General features: G+C 37.8%; 1 protein-coding gene and 1 pseudogene across 5 annotated transcripts in view; both read right to left on the bottom strand.

The window, feature by feature from the left end:
* Nucleotides 1-26,336, bottom strand: part of WWC2 (WW and C2 domain containing 2) — a 205,088-nt gene that overhangs the window by 65,686 nt on the left and 113,066 nt on the right. For all 5 annotated transcript variants that reach the window (XM_077848656.1, XM_077848655.1, XM_077848653.1 and 2 more), the window contains 4 exons: nucleotides 25,873-26,076; nucleotides 25,006-25,082; nucleotides 6,026-6,105; nucleotides 1,230-1,359 (listed from right to left, as the gene is read on the bottom strand). In XM_077848656.1, the coding sequence (XP_077704782.1) occupies nucleotides 1,230-1,359; nucleotides 6,026-6,105; nucleotides 25,006-25,082; nucleotides 25,873-26,076 (491 nt within the window). The remainder of the gene's footprint in view (nucleotides 1-1,229; nucleotides 1,360-6,025; nucleotides 6,106-25,005; nucleotides 25,083-25,872; nucleotides 26,077-26,336) is intronic.
* Nucleotides 18,537-18,924, bottom strand: LOC144283958 (mitochondrial import inner membrane translocase subunit TIM14 pseudogene; annotated as a pseudogene).

The raw sequence follows: 26,336 nt of genomic DNA, 5'->3' as shown, positions 1-26,336 counted from the left end.
CTATGTTTCACATACATATTTAAAACCGCATATTCTAAAGCAAGACCGCCCAGGTTTGAACCATAGTCCTACCACTTCTAGGCTGTGTGACTTTAAGGAAGTTACTTAATTTCTCTGTAATTTCCTGTCTGTGAGGACAATACATGCCCATCTCTAGGGCTGTCATTAGAATTAAAAGAACTACTTTCATGGAAGGCAGGGAGAAGATTGCCCAGCATACAGTCAATACTTAAAACGATTTGTTACTAATACTATTATCTTTTCTATCTCTTTTGTGTTATTTCAAAATTCCCTAAATGCAAAATTATAGGTGTTTAAAAATATGTACCTATAGTGAATTGGCATTTTGAAAACTGACATGAAGTAGTTGAATGTAGTATTTAAAGGTAGAGCTTCTACTAAGAATGCAAACATTGCTACTGGCTCTAACATTTTCCCCAAGACACAGGCTAAATCCTTACTCAGAGCTCCAGATAACTGAAATACAAACAATTCTCGGATCTTGTGATAATTACGGGATGAAGGGAAGCTAACAAGAAGAAGAGACATACTCTTAAAAAAAAAAAAAAAAAACCAACCCAACTGTACCTGCTGAATATAGATATTTAAAGTATAGGGTACTGATCACTGAATGGTTGTTTCTTTTACACACAAGGCTAGATCACTGAGAACTAAGTGTCCTGGGCTGAGAACCATACAGGTAACAAGGGATCCTCTGCCATGAGCAGCTTTCCCGGGATAACTAGATGGGTCAAAATCCCCCATATTTAGGTTGCACCTCAGAATCATCTGGTGTGGGGAAAAGCTCTTCTAAGCTCCTCATATACCCTCCGCACACTCCTCAAGGCATATCCTCCACTCAGCATGACAGGTGACATCCCCTTTATGCATCCTGGGCCGAGGATCGTGATTTAGATAACACTGCTTATCTGGGTTCCACATGAGGCTTCAGTAAATTGCAGGGGGCACCAAAGTGCTGATCTCATATGGGCTCCAGGATCCACCACCTCATGCCTCAAAGGCCATCCAAGGCCTGCCTTCAATTGGGTGGAAGCAAACTGTTCTCCTCCAAAGCAGCCTGTGGCCCCAGTGCCTATGCCGAAGTCCCTCTGAATGCAGCAGTGTGACAAAGGGCCATCCTGACTCTGATGGAGTACTTCTGCACCAAGGAGGGTTCCTGGGACCCCAGGAGGCAGGTGTCCAACTTAACGGAATGTTCTGAAACATACCTGCATCAGATCTTGCTTTTCTTTTTCTCCTGAGCTAATAGCCTTTCTGATAGATTTCAGTTCAGTTAGAATGGCTTTGGCTTCACTAAGTTCATAGCCACTCTGGCCTCCAGACATTTTTTTATCAATTCTGTTAAAAGGAAAAAAAAAAGAAGAAGAAAGTCAAAGAGTGTTGACAGAGTACAAATTAAACAAACAACAGGAACTGGTCTTCCGATTGTAGGAGTTGGCTGATTTTGCCATTTGCCTCCCCACGTGCCAGGAACATCCTCCTGCTCCTCCAACCAGTTCTAGCTCACACTCTCCCACCACCCACCTCATGCCCCCTCCGTTTAAGGCTCATTTTGTCCTCAGTTGGCTTGGGTGGGCCCACCATTGGCTGAATTCAAACCTACTCATGCCAAGCCCGGCCTCCACCCTGAGACAGGTTAAGGCCACGGGATAAGGATTTAACAGGACAGAAGTGTCAATAAACTGGACAACTCCAGGAAGTACAGGATTCCTCACTGTGGCCTAATTTTACATATGTCATAGTATCTGTGTAAAACCAAGCACCGTGCCCATGGCCTGGTGGGCCTTTCCTAATGGGAGTGATAATTATTTATACTAGTGAGTATCCTACAATATTTGGGTTGAGTGGTTAGTTTTTTTTTTAACATATGAAAAGTACTTTTTTTTTTAAGATTTATTTATTCATAAGAGACACAGAGAGAGAGGCAGAGACATAGGCAGAGAGAGAAGCAGGCTCCACGCAGGGAGCCTGATGCGGAACTCGATCCCAAGACCCTGGGATCACACCCTGAGCCGAAGGCAGATGCTCAACCACTGAGCCACCCAGGCATCCCACTTGTTCTGTTTTTATGACAGTTGAGTTGAGATAAAATTGCTTGCCTTGCCGATGAGCTCAAATCTAGAAATTAGGAGAAGGGCAGATGTGTTCATCTGTCAACTAACATTGAATACAGAGCTCTGCAAGGACCTAATTTATCACCAACTCCCTCCCCCCGCCAGATCTGCTCACCAAATGTCCATAAAGTTCACATGGTCACCCTATCTCAGATAATTTCAAGTAACCTAATTCTTTGTGCATGAAGGCCACAACCAAATTACATAATTCTTTTTTAAAAATGGTTTAGCAATGTCCTCACTCTCATTCTCCCGGTTCCCTCCAACTGCCAATGCTGCCCAAGATTCATTTTGAATACAATGTGGGGCTCCCTTGAAGAACATTTGCCTATGCCTATGACCCATCAGCCAATTACTCTCATACTCACTTATATTCTTAGTCTTCTCCACAGAGAAATGGCACCTATTTTGTTACAGAAAACTGGGTCTGAGCTCATTTGGTTTAAAACATTTAATGATTTATATTTAGTTCAATGTGAGGGGCATAATCTGAAAATAAAAAAAAAAAGAATCCACCGACAATGCCATCTCATTCACTCTTCCAAAGTTTACTCAAGCGAGTAGCTTGTAGATAACATATTTCCCCAAGTATTATTTTAGTAAATATTTTATTTTTGCTGAACAAAGTCTTAACCTAAGAAAATAAAATAAATTTCATCAAAGGTTATCCAATAAGTAAAAGTACAACAAAGTCACTGAATTGAACAGGTGCTAGTGCAGGCACACATAGTGTTTAGGGTGGGAAAGCACCCCAGAGATCTACTAGTCACACTTCCTCCAAGTGAAAAAGCAAGACCAGAAGGTTTATGCAACTTTAGCTCCTAAAATACATAAACAATTAGCTAATTGGGGGACAATCCTCAAAATGACAGATGCAGGCTCAGGGCTCTGATGACTATTACACCTAGAAATTTTGATAAAACACAGACAGTACTTCGAATACTGGTTAATTCCATTTATTTGGGAAGGGATTCATGAGCAGAATTGTTAGCTCCCTTAAGTAGTGTATCTACCAACTTAGTTGAGGCAAATGGCTTATTTTCATTTAAAAAAAAAAAAACAAAACTGTGAGATTTCATGAAATAGCTACTAACCCAGGACTCTCAAACTGTGTCCAAGTGAATTTCTAAAGCCCAAGTGATTTCTTCCTATTTGTGTCAAACCTTCAGAATCTCACAGCTAAAACAAGCCTTTAAGTCAGAAATCAACTTTAACATCTGAAAACAAAAAAAGCCAGTAAGCCTTTTCCAGAAATCAACTTTAATACTTAAAAATAAAGCAGACTACCTCAAGACTGCTCATTTACATTTCAGAGAGCTTTATGACTGGATAAAAATATCCTGGCTGCCCATTGCTCAGGCGGGTGCTAAGCATGACAAGCACACACCATGTAACTGGAACTGTTGCTTTCCCTTTATCTCCACATTTCTCCTTTTTCTCAACTCTTCGGGCCCCACCTTTTCTCTTTTTTAATCCTAACTGACCATAAGTCAAACAAAATATTAGCATTATTTGTTGATTTTTAAAACAAAGGACTGTTTTTTGTCTTAATCTGAGAAATACCCATTTGTTCTTAGTTTGAGGAATACCCTAAAAAAATTAAAACAAAATTTGATTTTTTGTTTCTGAGTACCGTATTATTGATTTCCCCTATATCTTAGTTTCTTTCAAAAGAGAAGAAATTCCCATTTGCATATCTTCCTTGAAGAATATGTGCCCCCCTGAGCCTGATTTTCATAGGCTAGGTATATGCTTTTTGGCTGGCTGAGTGTTTCACTTCTCATTTTCCACTTTTGAGTGAACGCTGAAGATGCCAAAATAGAAATGTCTTCTTGGTGGTATCCGTCTACACATAAGCTATGCTATGGTGTCGGCCAAAGTCAACTCTGGGACCACAGACTGAAATGAATAATGCAGAGAATAAAACTACATTCATTCATCCAGCATAAACTATTGTACTCAGTAAAATGAAAGCCTGAGTTCAAATTACATTATGGCTCCAGATTTGGCAAAAAACAGTCCATTCTATTGTGAAGAAATGAAAAGTTACAAAAGCCTGCAGTAGGATTCTATTTAAATCTTTTCCTGAAATATATTTTCTGTCCAAACCCCAAGGAAAAGTCCCTTTATAGTATCAGGAATGTGGTTTCTTGAAAAGTATGGTCTCTGGGTTCAATCAATTATTCAATGTTCTAGTAGTATGGCGGTTAACATTTGAATGAAAACAGCTTTATTTTGTCTATAGTTAGGATCAACAAGAGAGGTCTCTGATGTTAGATATCATATCTTTCTGCTCTTGGTTCAAGGGATTAGAATCACTGCAAGAGAATGCCTGAATTTCTACAACAAATGTCTATTGTTTTCTTGTGGAATGTTATTGACAGATTCTTAAACATGCCTTGGATTCCTATAAAAATTGCTTGCAAGCAAACTGCTTTAAAACAATACAGCATTGTTATATCAATATAACAAAAACAGCAAGTTTGGCTAACCTTTAATCCCAGTGGTGACATGAGTTACAATTTCATGTGCCTTAAAAATGTTTAACATATAGCTCAACTTTTGTAGGGTTCTTCAAAGTTTGTTTTCTCTCCCCACTTCCACCACAATGCCCTCCTTTATGTTGATAGGCAAACACTAAGTATCACATTTATGTCCTTCTGGTTCTGCTCAGATCTTAGGGGGAGTTTGCGGCCAGCTGAGGTTCTTCGAACCCAGTCATACTTGAGAACTACCTGGGGGTCTCACAAAATATACCCAGATGGAGACCAAAAATTGGCATTTTTAAAAGTTCCTTAGATTATTCTACTATGCAGTCAGGTTTGAGAACCACTAGGACAGGAGCATCTGAAAGAATAAAATGGTTATGATGACTTGAGGTGAGTGGCCAAAGAGAAGAGTGAGCCATGAGACCAATATCTGAAAGTAAAGAGTCGTGACTGCTGTCCTGAGCTGTAACTCGTCACGCCAACACACAGAACAACCAGCTTATGTTTGTGTGGCCAACAAATGGACACAGGAGCTTTGAGGGCGTAATGCCTTGCTGCCCAGGACTGCTACAGAGGGAGTCTGGGAGGAAGAACATGCAGGCGATCAGGGACTCTCTACAAACACTACACCACAGCTGGCACAGAGCCCCGTGCAGAGAGGAGGGAAGCAAAACCCAGCTGAATGCCTTTGGAGGGATAATGCCTTCAATCCTCTCTGCAGTCATGTGGCTGTGAAAACCATCAGCTTCTTGCCTCACCCCAGAACCCTGGGGAAGGGATTGTGAGGGTTGGAGAGCCCCGTGTGCCTGCCAGGGTTTAGCTGGGAGAAGGGTGGCTTCTGGGGGGCAGGAGACTCCAGATTCTGCGGCCCACTGTCGTCCACCTCTTCCTTAGCCTGGCCCTGTCTAGAGTTAGGCCAGCGGCCCATCAGATTTGATCAGAGAACAAAAAAAGGACAGAAGGACTGCAGGAAATGAGGAACTCACTGGGCTGACACAGAGGCAAGGGCCTGCCGCCAACCCAGAGCCCAGGGCAGCAAAGGCTCACTTTGTCCAGCTGCAAGAGCCCAGTGCGGAGACACTTCCTGCGCCTACTTCCTTAGATCCATACCTCAATCTTCAAGCAGGCTGGCAGGTGCCCCAGACACAAACTTAATGTTCTCACTGGTTTCTTTGCATCTTGGATGATTAATGGAACATCAGATCTTTTCAATGTATATAGATTTTCCCCAGCTTTTCGTTTGTGGGTTGACTGTTTTCTTTGGGTTTTGGTGCAGAGCTCTGAGCTTTTTACTATATGCTTCTCTGAGAAATCTCTTATGTAATCTGGACTTCTATTTTCTTTGTATTGGTTAGGGGGCTTTGAATTATTCTCAGTCAGTTTCAGTATTTTTATACTCACTGTTGCAACGTCTCGAAGCCTTGTTCTTTGTACAGCAATTCTTGCTTCATTTGTGAGAGTTCTCTCTTCAGCTTTTTAACCTTTTGTGAGAAATCAATGTAAATAAGAATGTTTGTAAATAATTAGCAACCCTGTTTTAAAAGATAGTCCATTAGTAAACTATTAAACACATAAACACAGCCATGAGTTTAACATTTACTCTACTGGTTCCCCCCGACATAAATCCTATGGAAGGTAGGTTAATGATGTTTAAATTATCAACAATGTTCATTATCACCTATATTTATCCTTATCATCTTATTTAGCAACATTCCTGTGAGCTGGCATTGGGACTGTCTCCATTTTGTGATCAGTAGCCAGGAAGGGGGGACGGAGGTCAGAACTTGAAACCCAGTTTCTCTAACTCCAAAAGCGCGGGCTCCTCCTTCCCTTCATCACTACGCTCCAGGCCCACCAGCCACCCGTTTCTAAAATCCATCAGGCAATACCAGCTCTGCTTTGGCAACATGCCACTCCCCCTGCCTGGAAGGCTTTCCCTCCGATCCTCAAGACCAGACTCTTGTCACTCAGGTCTCAGCTCCCATGTCACCTTTTGGAAGAGGACTTCTCCAACCACCTCACCCATGCCATTACTCTGTTTTGTTTAGTTCAGAGTTTTTCTCAAAAGCTGAAATTCTCGGTGTATCTGCTTACTGTCTGTGCCCCAGGGGAAAGCAAGCTGCATCACCCCAGCTGTATCCCAAACTTCTAGAAGAGTCCTGGGCAATGTGAGGAATAAAATGGCAAGGAGAAGAACTGTGTGATCCATAGACATTTGATGTGAAACTGATTGAAAAAAGGTTTTTTTCCCTGTTGCATTCTGGGTAATGTTGTTACATTCTCGGTAATGACAGTGCTAAAATGGGACAGGTCAGAAAACCAGCAGAAGCCTGGTTTAGCCTCTCTGGGAAGCAGTGTGGAGGTTCCTCAAGAAGTTAAAAAAGCCAAACTGGAAGGAGTCGAGATGTCCTTCAACAGATGAATGGATAAAGAAGATGCGGTGTATATACGATGGAACGTGACTCAGCCATCAGAAAGGACGAATATCCACCGTTTACATTGATATGGATGGAACTAAAGGGCATTTTGCTAAGCGAAATACATTAACCAGAGAAGGACAATTATCATATGGTATCACTCATATGTGGAATATAAGAAATAGCGTAGAGGACCATAGGGGAAGGGGGGAAACTGAGTGGGGAAAAATTAGAGAGGGAGACAAACCACAAGAGACTCCTGACTCTGGGAAACAAACGGAGGGTTGCTATAGGGGAGTTCGGGGGAGGATAGGGTGACTGGGTGACAGGCACTAAGGAGGGTACATAATGGGATGAGCACTGGGTGTTATACTATATTTTGACAAATTGAATTTAAATAAAAGTTTTCTTAAAAAGCCCAGTTTCGTCACAAACTGAAGGTCTTCACATGGGTGTCAGAAATTTACTTCCATATTATAGCCCCAAGTTTTAAGCACATTCTGTTATACAGTACTTCAATGTGCTTTTGAACTTGTATTTCTTATTTAATCTATCCATTCCACAAATATTTATTGACTTTCCACTATGTGTCAGGTCCTGGGTTTGAAGTGTGAATAAAGTAGACAAGATCTTTGCCCTCATGGGTCCCACAGAATAATGCGGGAGCCAGATGTTGAGCAAATAATCATCCAATGAAATAAATCTTACCATTTACCATGTGGGCTATAAAGGAAAGGTCCAGGATACTTGAAGATAAAAAGGGGGCCGGGACCCCTTTTTTTGTGAGGAGCTGGATAAAGTGTGTCTGTAGAAATGATGTTTAAACAGAGCAGGTCAGTGGGGCTTCATTTGGTAAAGGGGGGTCCTCAAAAGTAGAGCTTCCAGATGAACCCCAAACTGTGGAAGGAGAAAACTGGTCAAATCTCTGGGATTTGGAGTATGCTCCCGTTTCCTGGATTGCAGAGGTGGCATGCCACATGAGATGCAACTGGAAAAGAAGGCCTTATTATATAGAGCTTTGAAGCCATGTGGGAGATTTCTAAATCTAATCTTAAGATCAATGAGAATGAGGAGGAATTTTAAAGCACAATCTGCTTTATGATTTTTAAAAACTACTGTGATGACTCTGGTGATTGGACCACAGGGGCCAAGAGGTTGCACTTGGGTTGCACTGCGTGTTGGCCTGCGGGCTGCATATAGAGAGCTGAGCCCAGATGGAGAATATATCTGGGAAGTAGAATCAACAGGACTTGGTGGTGGACTCAATATGCGGGGTGACGGATCAGATGTGTCAAAGGTCTCTGCCAGGATTTTGGCTTGCCTTTGACACGAAGGTCTCCTGGAGGAAGGGACCAGATTGGGGAGTTAGATCCAGGATGTTTTTTGAGACATTTAATTTTCTGATACTCAGGAAACTTCAAAGGCCATTGGCATATGGAGACTTGATGTTCAGAAGTGTTTGGACCAGAGATATAAAATTGAGAGTCACTGACACAAAGATAATATTTTATTTTTATTTATTTTAAAGATTGTATTTATTTATTCATGAGAGACACAGAGAGAGAGAGAGAGGCAGAGACAAAGGCAGAGGGAGAAGCAGGCTCCCTATGGGGAGCCTGATGCAGGACTCGATCCCGGGATCCCAGGATCACAACCTGAGGCAAAGGCAGTCACTCAACCACTGAGCCACCCAGGCGTCGCATAAAGATAATGTTTTAAATGCATGAGCATAAAGGAGGTCACCTAGAGAGAATGCATACTGAAAACAGAAGAAGAGTCCTGGAACATGCTCAGGCACCTTGATCATTCAGAAGTCTACTAGAGGAAGGAACAAAACACATTGCAAAGTAGTGGCAAGAGAAGTCTGAGGGAAGAAAGTGCATCTCAGAAAGTGAGAAGAAAAAAGTCAAGAGGGAGAGGAGGCACTAGGTAGATGAAATGACAAGGACGAGAGCTGTATAATACTCATGTTTGCATACCGAAGGCACAATACTTTGGGTATTATGGATATTCAATAATTTATCTGTTGATAAGTGATCGGTTGAGCCCATCCAAATGTTTACCAGTTTGTGCCCTGAGGCACTTATATTTGATTAGGGAAAAGTAAAAACAAATAATATGTTGCAAGGCCCCCTTTGTCACTGCAAAGACAGGTATAAACAATGCTACTGGAATCCAAAGGAGGCCAGGAGTACTTCTGGCCGACCTCATGGAGGAGGAGCTCTCTGAGCAGGATTGTGAAAGTGCTTTAATATTCATGAAGCACAGTGAGCTCATTCACAGTGGCTCATAAAGACATTCCAGTTGTAGCATTCGATTATTATCATGTCAAAAGAGCCATCAGTAATCAATAGTCCATTCCACATGTACTTCTACTCCTGACAGCCCCTCTGAAGAGCTGTTTACCAAAGACTGTAACATTTTTATTTTAAAACAACAAGCAGCACAGTTAATCCAAAAATCAATAGCAACTCAAATAGCCAGCCTGAAGCCTGTCTTTACCTCTGAAAACACAGCTGATAGAAACAAAGGCGATACTGAGCCCACTTAGAACCACCAAATGAAAACAATTAGCGTATCTCACTGACATAAAATAGCATGCTACTTAAAAATCATTTGGACTGTGATGACACACCAATTCAATTTTTTTTCAAAAATTATCATTTAAAGTCTAAAATTAACTTTTGACCTTTCACATTCTTGTCTAAGTGATGGGAGTGAGATTTTGTTGTACATTGAGTGACAATGATGGAGGAAGCTAACCTGTGTCTGCTTTCATTCCACATTATTTATTTATTTTACCTAAAGTTGGCTGTAAGCTACTGTTGCCATCTTGGGGAGTCTTTGTACAGGACTGCCTGAATGATCAATGCCGCATTTTATGTTGTTAACTATGAAAAAGTCTGATTTCTATTACACTGACAAGTGAAAACAGGTATTATTTCCAATCAAACATCACTTCCTATTGTTTTTGGTTTCAAGAATATGGTCTGAACTAGTTCCAACAATCTTTCTTCTCTGAGAACCATGTGACATCGTCAGCTAGCAGAGGATCACCATTTCTACTCTTCCATTCTCTATCGCACCCTCAAATATAGGGCATAGAACGTAAAAAACAACATCCTTAGGTCACAGGTAAAAGATTAAGCCAATGCTGACTTGCAAATTTAGCACAATGTAGACTCTACCAGGAAGCAGTAAAGAGAGCTAAAATTCAGGAGGACTTCTATGTATTTCAGGCATTGTGCTAAATATAAATGCCTATTTTCGATCATCACGACTATGCTATAGTTTTAATTCTTATTTTTTAGGTGAGGAATCTCAAACCAAAAAAGATTAAGTAATACGATGAAGGTTACATTGCTACTAAGCAGTGGGGAACAATCTAGAACACAGGAGGTGTTTAAAACTATAATTATAAAAGCTTTAGTTATTAATGGTATGATAATACATGTAAGATCAAAGACAAATTAGAATTTTGGAAAATGACCCACATAAAATTTATGGCCCTTATTTTTCCTGAGAAACTTCATTATTCTTATGTTCCACCCAATCAGAACATATGAATAAGCTCCACAAGCCCTAGAGTCTATGCTTTTTTACTCTTACATACTCAACTTTCTGCCATAGCCAACGGTCTACTTTTATAGACTTACTTTTAAGGAATCAAATCTCATAACCCAGAGTATCAAATTGGAGGCAAGAGACCCATGGCTTTTGCACATTTCCTGCTTTCTACGCTGACTACATTAAAGCAGCTGACATTTTAAATTGATTTTAAAGTTATTTCTGAAAACCAGGGAGATACTGTGATTAAACATGATGACTATGATTGAAAATCATGGAGCTTCTTACCATTTCTTACAATCCTAGCGTAATACGTTTTTTCTTTTCTTTTTTTTTAAAGAAGGAGAAAGAAATGACAATAAAAGAAAAGTAAATTCCAGAAATCTGCGGACTTTGAAAGGATCACAAGACAGGCAGGTTTCAGAAGTTTGCCCCAAAAATGAACTTTGCAACATTAAAGCTATAATGAGAAAAATGGCATTTTACTAATGACTACCTTCCCTTTTCACCACTTTCTCTACTGTCTTGCCGAGAGCTCCTTTGGCAAGCCAAGAAAGGGCAACTGTCAACCTACTCCTTCTAGGAATCTTTCTCTTCACCATCATTTGCACCTCACTGAAAAGTCTTCACCACTTTGCCTCATCTCAAAAGTCACCTTTAGAGAAAATGAGAAATCAGCTCCATATAGATAAAGGATCAATAATAAAAAAATTTTTTGCCTTTACTAAAGAACAGAGGAAAACAGAACTCCACCTGCTGTTGGAACCATTTGTGATGACTAATAAGCGGATTCTGCATCAGAAACAAAATGACTGAATATAATGTATATATATTTTTAAAAACTCTAACTTTAGCAACAATAAGGAAAGCCCCTGGAAAAAATTACAAGAAATATTTATGAACTATACTACCTGGAGATACACATTGTAAATAAAAATATAGAGAGTCAATGCTAGATCCCTGCAAGTAATTAAAATAAGCAGTAAGTTGTAACAGTAAGTTGTAAGCAGTAAGTAAGTAACAGTAAGTTGCTGTATAACCCAGGAATTTCACTCATAGGCATTTCCCCGAGAAAAATGAAAACATATGTCCACATAAACACTTGTAGTAGCCAAAAAGTGGAAACAATCCAAATAAACACCAACTGATGAGTGAATAGATGAAATGTGGGATGTCTGTAACAAAAGAACATCACTTGGCAGGAAAAAAGAATTAAGTCCTGACACCTGCTACGACATGGATGAACCTTGAAAATATTGTTCTAGCCAAATACAAAGGCCACATATTGTTGGATTTCAACTACATGAAATGTTCAGAACAGGCAAATCGAGACAGAAAATAAATTAGTTGTTGCTTGGGGCCTGTGGGGACAGAGACCCACTTAACTTCTTTACCACCTCTGCCAAGTTTCTGCCAGTTGTTCCTTTTCAAGAAATTCCATATACAGCTGACCATTGAACAACCAAGGGTTAGGGAAACCGATCCCCTGTGCAGCTGAAAATATGTGTTTAACTTTTGACTCCCCCAAAACTTAATAGCCTATTGCTGACCAGAAGCCTTACAACTAACAATAACAGTCAATTAACATATGTTTTGTAGAGGTATTACACAACAGTATTTTTACAGTAAGGTAAGCTAGAGAAAAGAAAATGTTACTTAGAAAATCATAAGGGAGAGAAAATACATTTAGAGTGCTGTACTATATTTATAAAAAAAAAAAAAGTCAATGTATAAGTGGACCTGGGTAGTTCAAGCCCATGTTGCTCAAGGGTCAACTGTAAATGGAGGCATATAATCAGTAGGCTTTCCAGGCTAGGGCTTCTTTCACTTATCATATTGCTTTTGAAATTCATCCACATTTTATTACTAGCTTGTTTTATGGATAAACCATAAACTGCATTTTACAAATCAACCACAATTTGTTTCCCCATTCATTCACAGATAGACATTTAGGTTACTTCCAGGCTTGGGCTAGTTAGAATAAAGATCCTGTGAGTAACTACACTCAAGTCTTTGGGTGAGTATATATATGTTTTCAAGTGTATATTTTTTTATAAGAAACCACTAAGCTATTTTTCAAAGTGGTTGTACTACCTTGCATTCCTACAGTAATGAGTAAGGGTTCCCATCTTCCAATGACCTCCCTCAGGTGCTGTTTTAGCTACATCCCATTTTTTTTTGTATTTCCATTTTCATTTAGTTCAAAATATTAAAGAACAGTCTTTGCTTTCTTTTTTGACCAATGAATTATTGAGAAATATGCTAATAATTTCAAAGTATTTGGAAGTTTTTCCAGGTAGGTCTGTTTTTGAGGTCCAGTTTAATTCCACTATAATCATGCTCCATTTGAATTCAATCCCTTTCAATGTACTGAGACTTCTCTTCATTGCTTCAAGTAAGTTCTCCTTGGTGAATTGTGCCTACATTTGAAAATAATATTGTTTTCCTGGTTTTAGATGGTGTGTTCTGCAAATGTTGATTAGGTCAGGTTGATGGTATTGTTCAAAACTGCAACAAGTTGGGGCAGCCCTGGTGGCCCAGTGGTTTAGCGCCACCTTCAGCCCGGGGTGTGATCATGGGTCGAGTCCCACATCGGGCTCCCTGCATGGAGCCTGCTTCTCACTCTGCCTGTGTCTCTGCCTCTCTCTCTCTCTGTGTCTCTCATGAATAAATAAATAAAATCTTTAAAAAAAAAACTGCAACAAGTATGCTGATCTTCTGTCCATATAGTCCATAAATTACTAAGAGAGGAATATTGATATATCTATCCAACTATAATTGTGACTTAGTCATTCTACTTTCATTCTATTGGTTTTTATTTCAGGTATTTGAAGGGTTATGTGCATATATCTTTATGTCCTTTGGTGAACTGACTTATTTATTACTATAAAACCCCTGGTAAAAATATTCTTATTCTAAAGTTTAACTTTGATATTAATATGACAACTCCAACTTTCTATGCATTTGTATTTTTATGATAGATATTTTTCATTCCTCTAATTTTTAACTTGTCTGGGTCTTCACATTTAAAATAGCTCTGTTGCAGCCATCATAAAGTTGGGTCTATTTTAACCATTCTGGTAATTTCTGCCTTTTAACTGGAGTATGTACACCATTTACATTTAGTGTAATTTTTGGGATGGTTAGGTTTAAATTTACTATCTTTATATTTGTTTTCTAATTGTCACATATATTCTTTTATCCTTTCTACCTCTATTCCTGCCTCCTTTTGGATTAACTATATTTTTGATGGTTCCATTTTATCTCCATTTTTTTGTAATATCTCTAATATCTCTATATTTTCTCTGGTTTCTTAGAGCAGAGATCAGCAAATGACAACTTGTGAGTCAAATATATTTTGTGACCTAACTTTTTATGGCTCATGAGTTAAGAATGGTTTTGATGTTTTTAGTAATTTTCTCCAAAAACTGAACAGAAAAATCTATGGCAGAGACTGTTTTCCAGTGGCTGTACCAACTTCCATCCCTACTAGCAATGCACAAGAGTTCCAATTTCCCCATATCCTCACCAATATTTGTTATTTTCCCCTTTAAAAACAAAAAATTCCTAATGGGTGTGAGGTTGGTATCTCATTGTGGCTTTGATTTGCATTCCCCTAATAACTAGTGATGTTTGTCATCTCTTCATATGCTTATGGAACATTTGCATATCTTCTTTGGAGAAATGTCTGCTAAAACCCCTTGCCCATTTTCAAAGTGAGCTGTTTTTGCCTTCAGTTCTGAAAGATATTTTCATTAGATATAGCAATCTAAGTTGACATTTTTTTGGTTAGTAATCTTAATAAATCTTAATATATCACCCCACTGCCTTATAGGGTTGCATAGATTCTAATGAGAATCTGCTGTAGTTACTATCTTTGTTCCATCATGTAACTGTCTAATTCCTGTGGCTGCTTTTAAGATTTTTTTTATCACTGATTTTCTGCAATTTAATCATCATATACCTTCATATGATCTCTGTTTTTATTCTGCTTTGGAGTACTTTCCTATACCTATGGATTTATAGTTTTAATTTTTTCAATTTTTTTTTGTGATTTCCACCTCCTTGCTTTTTTGTGGGAACTCTAACATATATATTCGATCATTTAATACTGTGCTAGAGGACACTGGTGTGCTTTAAATTTTTCTCAGGCTTTTTTCATCTCTGTAAGTCATTTTGGATAGTTTCTATTCCTTTATCTTCAAATTCACTGATCCTTTTACTCAGCATATAGGTTGTTCTCAATAAGTGTATTTTTCATTTCTGATATTGTATATTTAATCTATAAAACTTCCATTTTGATCTTTTATATCTTTATTTTCTCTCCTCATCGTGTTTTCTTCTACTGTTGAGCATGTGTATAATACCTTTTAATATGTTTACCTGCTAATTAAATAAGTGTCACTTCTTGTTTTTGTTATAAGTCATATTTTCTTGCTTCTTAAAATGCTCAGCAATTTCAACAGCTTTATTGATGTATAACTGGCATATAATGAAGTGAGTATGCTTAAACTATAGTTTGACAAAAACTGACATATGTATATACACACAAAACCACCAACATAATCAAGATAAAGAATATATCCATCATTCCCCTGAAAGCTTCCTCATGCCCCTTGGGGATCCCCCTTTCTGCCTCTCCTCCCTACTCTCATTCCTGAACATGAATGGAAATTTTTTATTAGATGTTGGCCATTGTGAATTTTACATCATTGGTGTTGAATTTTCATGTATTCTTTAGAGTGCTATACTTTCTTCCAGCACACAGTTAAATTTTTTTAAATAAATGTGATCCATTCAAGGTTTGCTTGTAATTTTTGCTATGGCAGCTCCAGAGCAGCCTTCAGCCTTAGACAAATGTGGCTCTACTACCAAGGTCTCTCTCTTCTGCCCCATAACATATGAGGTCTCTCCATTCTGGTTTATAGACAGAAACTATACCTAGTCCTTTGAGCTCTGAGAATTGTTTGTCCTACTGCTTTGTTTCCACACTTTTGTTGTATTTTATACCATGTTTACTCAAAGATTTGAGGAGACTGCATCAGAAATCTTCAGAGCCTTCTCTTGCTCCTTCTCTCTCTGTAGCTCCCTCCTCTCCAGGATTCCTACAAATTCCAAACACTTTCACTTCACTGAACTTCATTCTTCTGACTCTTCAGCTCAGGCACACAAGTAGACTATGTTTGAGTCCTCTCTGCACTGGAGATGGTATGATCTCAGGCATTGTTTTATAGATTGTGTCCAGTTCTTTGTCTGCTGTTGGAAGACAATTCCTATAGCAGCTAATTCTTCCCAGGCTGAAACAAGCCATTTCAAGCTTTTGAAAGATATTTGTATGATTCCAATCGCCTGCATTTTAGGCAAAATATCTCCTTGTTGGACCTATTTCATCAATCTTCCTTTATCTCTCCAAAAGGACAAATCTAAATCTGGGATCTAACTGCTAATCTCAAATCATACAATTCTATTTTTTCTGTACCTTGAAGGAGATCCCTCAGATTCTAGTTCTCTGATAAAGTAGAAGCTGACAGTACTATGTCTACCATCCTCAACTCTAGAAATTAACATACATATGAAAATACTAAAGACTACAAAATACATATAGTATAGATATTTTTCACTACTTCATTGTTATGGCTATCACAAGACTAATTCTTTCAAAATTTAATGCAAACATATTAGGTCAATGTATTTGTTGTGTATGTATCAAGGAAAAGTATCAGAATATAAGTATTGATTTGAATGTATTCATTATAATATCTTTATCACATATAGTTCCACAAAGCTTAAATTCCAAGGCCTTTCAAAAATGAAAGAATGTGTTTTGTAGGTTTTACAGAATTATTTAAAATTGACTATTTATGAATTATTTTCTTATCTGTTTTAGACTATGTCCTTTGCCATTAAAGAAGTTAATTGCATTTAGTTTTATATGCCATCAGCATTGTGGATTTAAGAATGTTTATGAATGAAGATGGAGAAGATCAAAAATCATAGCCAGAGAAACTGATATGGTTGTTTATCTAGGTGAGGGGAAACTAAACATCTTCTCCCCAACAACACAGTGTCAATGAAGGTTTTCTTTTCAAGTAAATATTATTTAGCTTGTAGGATGGTACCCTTCAAAGCTAGAAAAGGAGACCAAAATCATTAAAGAGAAAGAGAGAAAGAAAATATTATGAAATTAATAAATTTGATTAAATGTTAAGTCACTTTACTCAAGGTTTGAAAATGGTTTTTGAAAAAAAATGCCCTTCTGTGCTGTGAATTTTAATTGTTTCAAGTTACTAGCACATTATAACGGAGACAATCCCAGTTCTCGTATTAAATAGAGTACTCTCTCCTTTTCTTTCAGTCTTGTTCTTTTTTTCTTTTAGCAAGTATGAGTGAGTCAAGTCACACCATTCTTCATTTCACTCAAGATTAAGTAAGACCAGTATACTATTTCCTAACCCAATACTAACTACAATACAAACCCATTTCTGAACATCCTAAAGGAATTACAGCCTTACCTAATAAACAGTTTGGTGCTGTGGGTTAGTAGTGCCCTCTCTGTTTCAGCACACTGAAATCAGGTAAGTCACAGATGGAAGAACTCAGGATATAAGCTAAGTTTTAAATGTAGTGTGAAGACACCTCTCATGTCAAGTCAAGAGACAAGCCTTATTGGCAGCAATTTATATTCTAAGAAGGCATATTTCTTTTCATTCAAAGCACACTGCTAGGATTTTTGGTTAGTTACATTATTGGTTAAAGTGTCATAATTTGATGTACACATGAGTTAACTCCATTCACAGTGACAAACTAAACTTTAATCCAACTGCCATTCTTTTAAATCTAGGCACAAGATTGCAAATAGGTAAGATTATAGTTGACTTTTCCAAGTCCATCACCATTGCTAGAAATAATTAAAGGGAATTCATATTAACAATGTGTGAGTAAATATATTTGAGAACAATGATAGTACATTGTTATTAACAGCAGTGCTCACCAAGTAGTCATGTGTTTGGAGTAGAATACAAATAATTTAACCAAAGGGGCCTTACTATTATTATTATTATTATTATTATTATTATTATTATTATTATTTTTACAAAATTAAAAGTTGTATCACAGCATATGCTATAGTGCTCAATAAATTTCTCAAAGGCATTCGTATTTCTAAGGATTTTCTTTTACACTTACAACATTTATTTCACTTTAATCTAATATTCACCAACTATTTTCTTCACCAAATATCATCTATATGTAATTTGGAGTATAAATGTCTAAAATTTTTATGCTTAAAATTTATTATTATTAGTTTTAATTCCAGTGTATTTAACATACAGTATTATATTACTTTCAGGTGTAGATATAGTGATTCAACAATCCTATATATTACTCAGGGTTCAAGATAAGTGGACTCTTAATTCCCCTTCACCTATTTCACCCCTCTCTCAACTGACCTCCTCTGGTAACCATCAGTTTGTTCTCTCTAGTTAAGAATCCGTTTTATTGTTTGTCTTTTTTTCTTTGTTCATTTCTTTCTTAAATTCTACCTATGAATGAAATACTATGCTATTTGTCTTTGTCTGAGGGCTCATTTTGCTTAGCATAATGCTCTCTAGAGGTAACCATGTTTTTCAAATGGCAAGATTTTGTTCACTTTTATGGCTAAATAATATTCTTTATCCATTCATCTTCTTTATCCATTTATCTATTGATGGATAATTGGGCTGTTTCCATATATTAGCTATTGTAAATAGTGTTGCAGTAAAATAGGGGTACATATATCTCTTCAAATTACTGTTTTCATATTCTTTGGATAAATACCCAGTAGTGTAATTTCTGGATTGTAGGGTAGAGATTTATCTATTCTGTATTTATAGCTGCGAGGCATCTTATTGTAAAAAGCTGGCACTCATATACATAAACTAACAAGATCCTAAAATCCATCGCACATTTACTTCATTTTTTAGCTTGACCTCCTAGTAAATCTTTAGCTTCATTGATTTTGGCTGCTATATAAGGAGATCCTCCCTTGTCTGGGTGACTTAAAAGCATAATTCATTGATGAGCATCTCTTATTTTTCCTTTATTGGCAGTAGGGCTTATGCCTAGTATTAATGCTGCCTCTCATTTCATCATTTTGGATTCAAGCCCATCATCTCTGTAACAGCCGCCATTGAAGGCATATTTTGGTAGACATTGAAAAACTTGTTTTACTTGAGACTCCGTATGTTTCATGGCTTGCAAAACATAATGACCTGCAAGCCCTGCAGCAGCAAAGGTCAGTCCAGTTGCTACGACTATACTGGCCATGGCTCTGGCTTATTTCCCTGACCTCTGCCAAGAGTACAGTTCATCTCAGCCCAAAGATGCAGCTACCAAATCCACAACTCTACCAGACAGTGATGCGGCCACCACCAGCAGGCACAGAACCTATTTTTAATTTTTTGAGGAACCTCTATCCTGTCTTCCATAGTGACTATACCAGTTTGCATTCCCACCAATGATGCCAGAAGGTTCCTTTTTTCTCCACATCCTCACCAGCACTTGTTTCTTGTGTTGACTTCAGCCATTCTGACAGGTGTAAGGTGCTATCTTATTGTACTTTTGATTTGTATTTCCCTGATGATGAGTGATGTTGAGCATCTTTTCATATCTGTTGTCCATCTGTATGTCTTTGGAGAAATGTTTGTTCATGTCTTCTGCACCTTTTTTGTAGGATTGTTTGGTTTTTTAGTGCTGAGTTGTATAAGTTCTCCTTTTTTTTTAAAAGATTTATTTGAGAGAGAGAGAGTGCAAGCATGTGAGGCAAGACGTAGAGGGAGAAGGAGAGTAAAAGAAGCAGACTCCCTGTTGAGTGTGGAGCTCGACGTGGGGCCTGATCTCATGACCCCAAGATCACAATCTGAGTTAAAATCAAGAGCAAGACACTCAACCAACTGAGCTACCCAGACATCCTGAGTTGCCTAAGTTCTTTATATATTTTGGATACTAACCCTTTATCAGATATGTCATTTGCAGATATTCCATTTTCCTCCATTCAGTAGGTTGTCTTTTAGTTTCATTGGCTGTTTCCTTTGCTGTGTAGAAGCATTTAATTTTGATGAAGTCCCAATAGTTTACTTTTGCTTTTATTTCTCTAGCCCAGGAGACATATCTAGAAAAAAGTTACTACAGCTGATGTCAGAGGTTACTGTCTATGTTCTCTTCTAAGATTTTTATGGTTTCAAGTCTCACATTCACGTCTAATTCATTTTGAGTTTCTTTTTGTGTATACTCTAAGAAAGTGGTCCAGTTTTCCCAATATTGTTTAAGAAACTTTTCCCCATTGAATATTCTCGTCCCTTTTTAAAAAATATTTTATTTATTTATTCATGATAGAGAGAGAGAGAGAGAGAGAGAGAGAGGCAGAGACACAGGCAGAGGGAGAAGCAGGCTCCATGCCGGGAGCCCGATGCGGGACTCGATCCCAGGACTCCAGGAGCGCTTCCTGGGCCAAAGGCAGGCGCTAAACCGCTGAGCCACCCAGGGATCCCCTAATTGTCCCTTTTGTTGTAGATTAATTGATCACATAACTGTGGGTTTATTTCTGGGCTTTCTATTCTGTTCCATTGATCCATTTGTCTATTTTTGTGCCTGTACTATATTGTTTTGATTACTATAGCCTTGTAATATAACTTGAAGTCTGGAATTGTGATACCTTCAGTTTCATTTTTCTTTTTCATGATTGCTTTGGCTATTCAGGGTCTTTTGTGGTTCCATACAAATGTTAAGATTGTACTACTGTGAAAAATGCTGTTGGTGTTTTGATAGGGATTGCATTAAATGTGTACATTGCTTTGGGTAGCACAGATATTTTAACAGTATTTGTTCTTCTAATCCATGAGCATGGAATGTCTTTCCATTTCTTTGTGTCATTTTCAACTTCCTTCATCAATGTTTTGTAGTTTTCAGAGTACAAGGCTTTTATCTCCTTGGTTAAGTTTATTCCTAGGTATTTTATTATTTTTAGTGTAATATAAATAGGATTGATTCCTTAATTTCTCTTTCTGCTGACTCATTATTACTGTACAGAAATGCAATAGATTTTCATATATTGATTTTGTATCCTATGACCTTGCTGAATTCACTTATGAGTTCTGGAATTTCTTGGTAGAGTCTCTAGGGTTTTCTATGTGTAGTATTATGTGATCTGCAAATAGGAAAGTTTGACTTCTTCCCTTAAAGTTTAGATGCCTTTTATTTCTTTTTGTTGTCTGATTGCTAAGGCTGGCATTTCCAGTACTATGTTGAATAAAACTGGTGAGAGTGGACATCCTTGTCTTGTTCCTAACCTTACAGGAAAGATCTTAGTTTTTCATCATTGAGTATGATGTTAGCTGTAGGTTTCTCATATATGGCCTTTATTGTGTTGAGGTATGTTTCCTCTAAGCTCATTTTATTGAGAGCTTTTATCATGAATATTTGTTATAAAGCATACATTTTTAAAAATACCAGCTGAAATTAAGTTTTAGTTTGTATTAGATATTCCATTCTCTACCCCCAAGAAGGCTATGGTCTAAGTATCTATTATGAATAAATGAAATAGTTTTTTTCCCAGTTTACTGCGAAATAATGGACTTTACTGTAGAAATAACAAATTTCGCAGTAAAAAGTGTTTACATTCTTCTTCCTAAGACACATTTTCTCACACAAATACTACCTCTAAAAGTTATGAGTGTATTAATAAAAAGTATTAATTTATTCACTTTACCATTTCAGTAATGAGAAGACGCCATGAAGTAGTATTAACCCACTTGACCAAGAAGAAAACCCAGTCTTCACCAATACCTATGACCACATTATAAAACAGATGTTTTAGAGAGATGTTCCTAAATACCTGGTTCCCTAATACTTGACCAACTAGCTCTAATTTGGTAAAAGAATTGAAGGACATCGACTAATACTGTTACATCGAAATAATGAAGATGAAGATAGTGTTTGGCTAGTCGTGAAAAATTGTTAGTGACCAAAAACGCAGGCAGGTACTCGAGACACCAAAGCAATGAGTTATTAGTTCATTCGTGGATTATTATTTCTGTACCATTACTTTGTGAAAGGGCCTAGCCAACACAGGGATTTCTACAGGGTAGGCAATCCAAGAAAGGCCAGATTATCAAAATCTATGAGACTGCCAAGTTACCTACTCATCCTCTTCTGAATGGCTGGGGCATTCTCAGAGTGCTACCCGGCCAAAATGTGCAAAAACAGCAGAGAGAAGGCATCATCTGATCCCCATGTTCAAAGCACGACAACAGCAACAGGTACCACAAGGGTCAATTTGCTATGGGAGCATCAGTAAAAAGACATTTACCAAAATAATATATATATATATATATATATATATATATATATATATATATATTTAAATAAATAAATAAAAAGGCATTTACCCTGACAAGAAGTGTTAAACAAGCACCTATTCACTAATGAAAGAGACGAAGACAGCGTCACTTCTGATCTTTCATTGATCTTTCATTCTATGAATGTCCTACAACCTCCTCTGGAGGGAAGCACTTCCTTACCATCCCACAGTGATGAAATATATATACAAAGTACAGGCTTCTGATAGTAAGAGTACAAAAAAAATTTAGTATAAAATAGGCTTTATCTAGGAGATTCTGCTGCATCAGGAGACAGGTCTGGGAAATGAGACCACTTGGGATCTCCTGGGAATCTCCCAATTGTGATGGGACCTCATTTTTTTCTGAATGGTCATTTGCAGGAGATACACCTGATGCTTTTGTTTTTAAACCTCTTCTTTAGTTTCACTATACATTAACTAACATAGAGTGAAATTAAAAAATTAAATTAAATTAATTTAAAAAAAATTTTAAAGTCTCTTTATCTTTCCTAAAAGAAAGAACAAAAGACTATTCCTATTGTGGCTATTCCATATACAATATATTTTACAAAGATAAGAACTGTGAAAAACTGTTAAAGTTTCAAAAGGCCTATCATAATACTTAATAGTTTCCTGAGAGGTGCATAGCTCCAGAGAGGACTGAAGTTTACTGAGACTAAGGTTTAACAAAATACTTTCATTCCCCTTTATTTAAATCAGATAAATGTATAGACTGAGGTACAACAGGGGACCTGACAAGCCATGCCATGCTCTTCTAAGAAACATAAAGACACATGAGTAGGCTGACAGAGTAAAGGGTCCGCGATGCGCTGGACAGATGTTTCTGAGAGGATGATCCAGAAACCTTTTATTTCTGTTTTCATGAGTTAAACCAAGAAATCTGAACTGAAAAGAGGTTTAGCTTCCAAAAGTATAAACTTTTCTTGCACTCTTCCTCTGAGAACAAATAGAGAAGTTGTGAGAAAGGAAAAAAACATCTCTATGAAGATACTGGAGAATTATTAAGGTAGCAGGAACTTGTGTTAAAGACCCAAAAGGTTAGGAAATCCATAATTGGGGTCTCTGTTTGAGGCATATGTGTGTACAATAGAAGCTGATGAGTTGGGAGAAGACAGTGGCTGAAGTCGGCGGTGCAGAGAACTGGCTCCTGGAGGACCCACAAAGCTGAGAGACTCAGAGGGGAGATCTGGAGTTTGGTCTCCATCAAGCAGGAAGAGCCCAAAGTTCAGCTGGGATTTTGAAGAGCTCTGTCCTAAGACAAAGGGTAAAGTGGAAATAGACCTACTCTCTGAAAAGGAACAAAGGCCACATTGCAGAGAGCTTGAACCATGACCCAATTACAATTACCTGCCCAGCTGCCCATGAGAAGCAACACTAAATCCTCCCTGAAGGATGACAAGATCACCCCAAACCTCAAATTATCCTATTTCTCATACATAACATATGGTTCTTAATAAAAAGTAAGCGGCTACAAGAAGCTTGACCAACTAGTGACCAACAATCATGAGGAAAGAAACAGACCAAATTGAGGAATCCAATATTTAGGAACTCTAGATACTGCATTCATTAATAAAGACATGGAATTTAAAAGTAGCTGTGATTATTTTGTTCAAAAAATTACATATCCATGTGCAGTTTGGGCAAGTAACTAGAAATAATAAACAATCCAACAGAAATTTTAGAACTGAGAAATACACAGTGGGGAATTAAGCTGAAATCATTAAAAAAAAAAGAGAGAGAGAGAGAGCGATAAGAAAGCCCCCAACTGTTTAAATATTAATACCCTTATATGAGAAATCATAAAGAGTTAGAAAATATTTTTAACTGATAATAAAAATATAAAATTCAAAATCTCTGGGACGAAGGCAAAAGCTATGTGTAGAAAGTAGTGTAAGCTTTAAAGGGCAGATATTAGGAAGTCAGAGACCCGAAGCCCTCTGTCAGCAACTGCTAATGTTGAAGCATGTAAATCTTCCAATATGGCACTCTACTTCTGGTTTCATAACGAATGAAAATGTGTGCCTATGTGCACCAGAAAGATATGTATCATAGAAATGTATATTAAGACATACTCTTTAATGACCAGAAATTGGAATAAACTCTAATGTACATCAATAGCAGAAGAGAAAGAATTTATGGTACATGCACAAAACTGGAATGCTTACTGCAATAAAGGCTAATATGGATGAATCTCAAAATGTTGCTCAAAAGAAGCCATGAAATAATACATCTGGCAGCATTCCAGTTTTACAAAATTCACAGCAGGTAAAACATTCACCGACAGTGTTGATGAGGCCAGCATTACCTTCAGGGATGTCAGGTCTCACTGGGGGCTTCGAGAGTCATGGTAATGATCTATATCATGATCGAGATACCGGCTGCACGAATGCATTTCCTTGACCAACAATCTTTAAGACTCCCCAAAATCAAGGATAAAGAAGCTCTGGCCTTGGCAGGAGTTTGGTCAAAATGATTTAGGATAAAGATTAGGCAACAATCCAGGAGGAAGTGTGGGGAATTAAGAAAGTTTTGCCCTAGAGAAGGAACGACGTGGGAACAAGGTATGTGGACGCCTGTGAGTACCGGGCTATCCAGTGGAACGGCAATTATACCCAACCCTGGAAGACACATTTTAGCATGATAAGTAGGAGTTTCTGAGACTCGAACTTTAACATACTAAATACACTAAGTATATTTGAAATGTAATATTAATATTACAGTAAATAAGTATATTTAACATCGTGGGTATATATAATATGCTTAACCTACTGCAGGTAATAGATAGAACTGCCGGGTAATAGAACATGTGCCTCTATGACAAAGACGCTCTCCACCTCTGAACATGCAGTAACAAAGGTAGAAAGGCCAGCCTCCCGGGAAAAAGTAGAGGAGGTCCCTGCACCGAATGGAGAGGATAGGTGGTCACCAAAGCCCCTTCTATCTCCTTTGGATTCTGTGCACACATTAAATGTAGAACCACAAATAAAAAAAAAAAATCTTACCCTTAATCGTGTAGTGGAGATCTCTGCTTTTAAAATATCGGGATCATATTTAGTACTGGATGAAGATCCTGAGAATACTTTTCAAAGAGAAAAAAGGAAAAAAAAGAAAGTAACTTTTGCAAGTTGCATAACTAGTTCTTGGTTTGGAATTTACAAACGCTAAAAGCAAGATTTACATGCTTCTGTGGATACTTACTTTATGATTCGTTTATTGTCATTCATCAGACACCTAAATATAAAAAGTAATCTTCAAATCTTTATAAATTTTTTAAATAAAAATTCAAGAAAGAGGAACGTCATAAAGACCATGGAGCTTAATGTTTTCTGGATTTTATATCTATATATAAACTCTTAGAGGACGTCACGGCACATACAGCTTATCAGAGCTGTACGTTACCCTGAAATTTATAATTTAGGTAGAACTTCTGAGCCCATCTCAACTGCCTCTTTAGCCAAACCAACTCCAGAGAATCAGTTTCTGAGACATGAGACATGAGAGGGGATCAAAAGAAAATTCATCCCAGCCAAAATATTGTACAAGAGGGACAAAGAGGGCCAAGTCACTCGTCTTGACCTGAACAGGTAAAAGTAAAGAAATAAAAGGCAATCAGGCAGAGGAAGGAGCAAAACCCAGAAGGGATTCATCATCCACAAATGAGGGCAGGGGACTTCTGCGTGTAATGGAGTCAAGGGGTTTTGCTGAGAGGTCTGTGGGGTGCCCTCACTCCCTCGTGGCTTCACGGGGGCTCTTTCTGCCTAGAGAGGGGCAGGACTCAGAATAAAACTCCACTGGGACCCAAGTGGCCTTCTTTCATCTACACTTTGGTCCCCATTTCCACAGTCTAAACAGGCACACCGTATACTTACGGCTTGTGTGGGAACTTGACTTTTCCTTGTAGGCATCATTTAATCGTACGTATTCATCGAGGGCCAATGCGAGTCTTTGCTCCTTCACGTGGTAAAGCTCTTTCTGTGTCCTGAGAGCATCCTGAGCCACCGAGAGGTAGTCCTTGAGCATCTTCTCCTGTTCCCCTCTCCACTGTTTTCGTGGATCTTCAATCTGGGTGGTTTCTGAAAATACATTAGGTGGTTTGGTTTTTTTTTTTTTTTTTTTTTTTTAGAATTTAATGAATTTTTTTGATTATTTAAGCTTTAAAAAAAAGTTACCAACTTTAACTCCTTTTTCTTTTTTTTAAGATTTTATTTATTTATTCATGAGAGACACAGAGAGAGAGGTAGAGACATAGGCAGAGGGTGAAAGCAGGCTCCCTGTGCCCTAAGCCAAAGATAGACACTTGTCTGCTGAGCCATTCGGGCACCCCAAAATTTAT

The sequence above is a fragment of the Canis aureus genome, chromosome 15 (genome assembly GCF_053574225.1).
Source record: "Canis aureus isolate CA01 chromosome 15, VMU_Caureus_v.1.0, whole genome shotgun sequence".
Lineage (NCBI taxonomy): Eukaryota > Metazoa > Chordata > Mammalia > Carnivora > Canidae > Canis > Canis aureus.
This window is presented reverse-complemented; position numbering and strand designations above follow the sequence as displayed.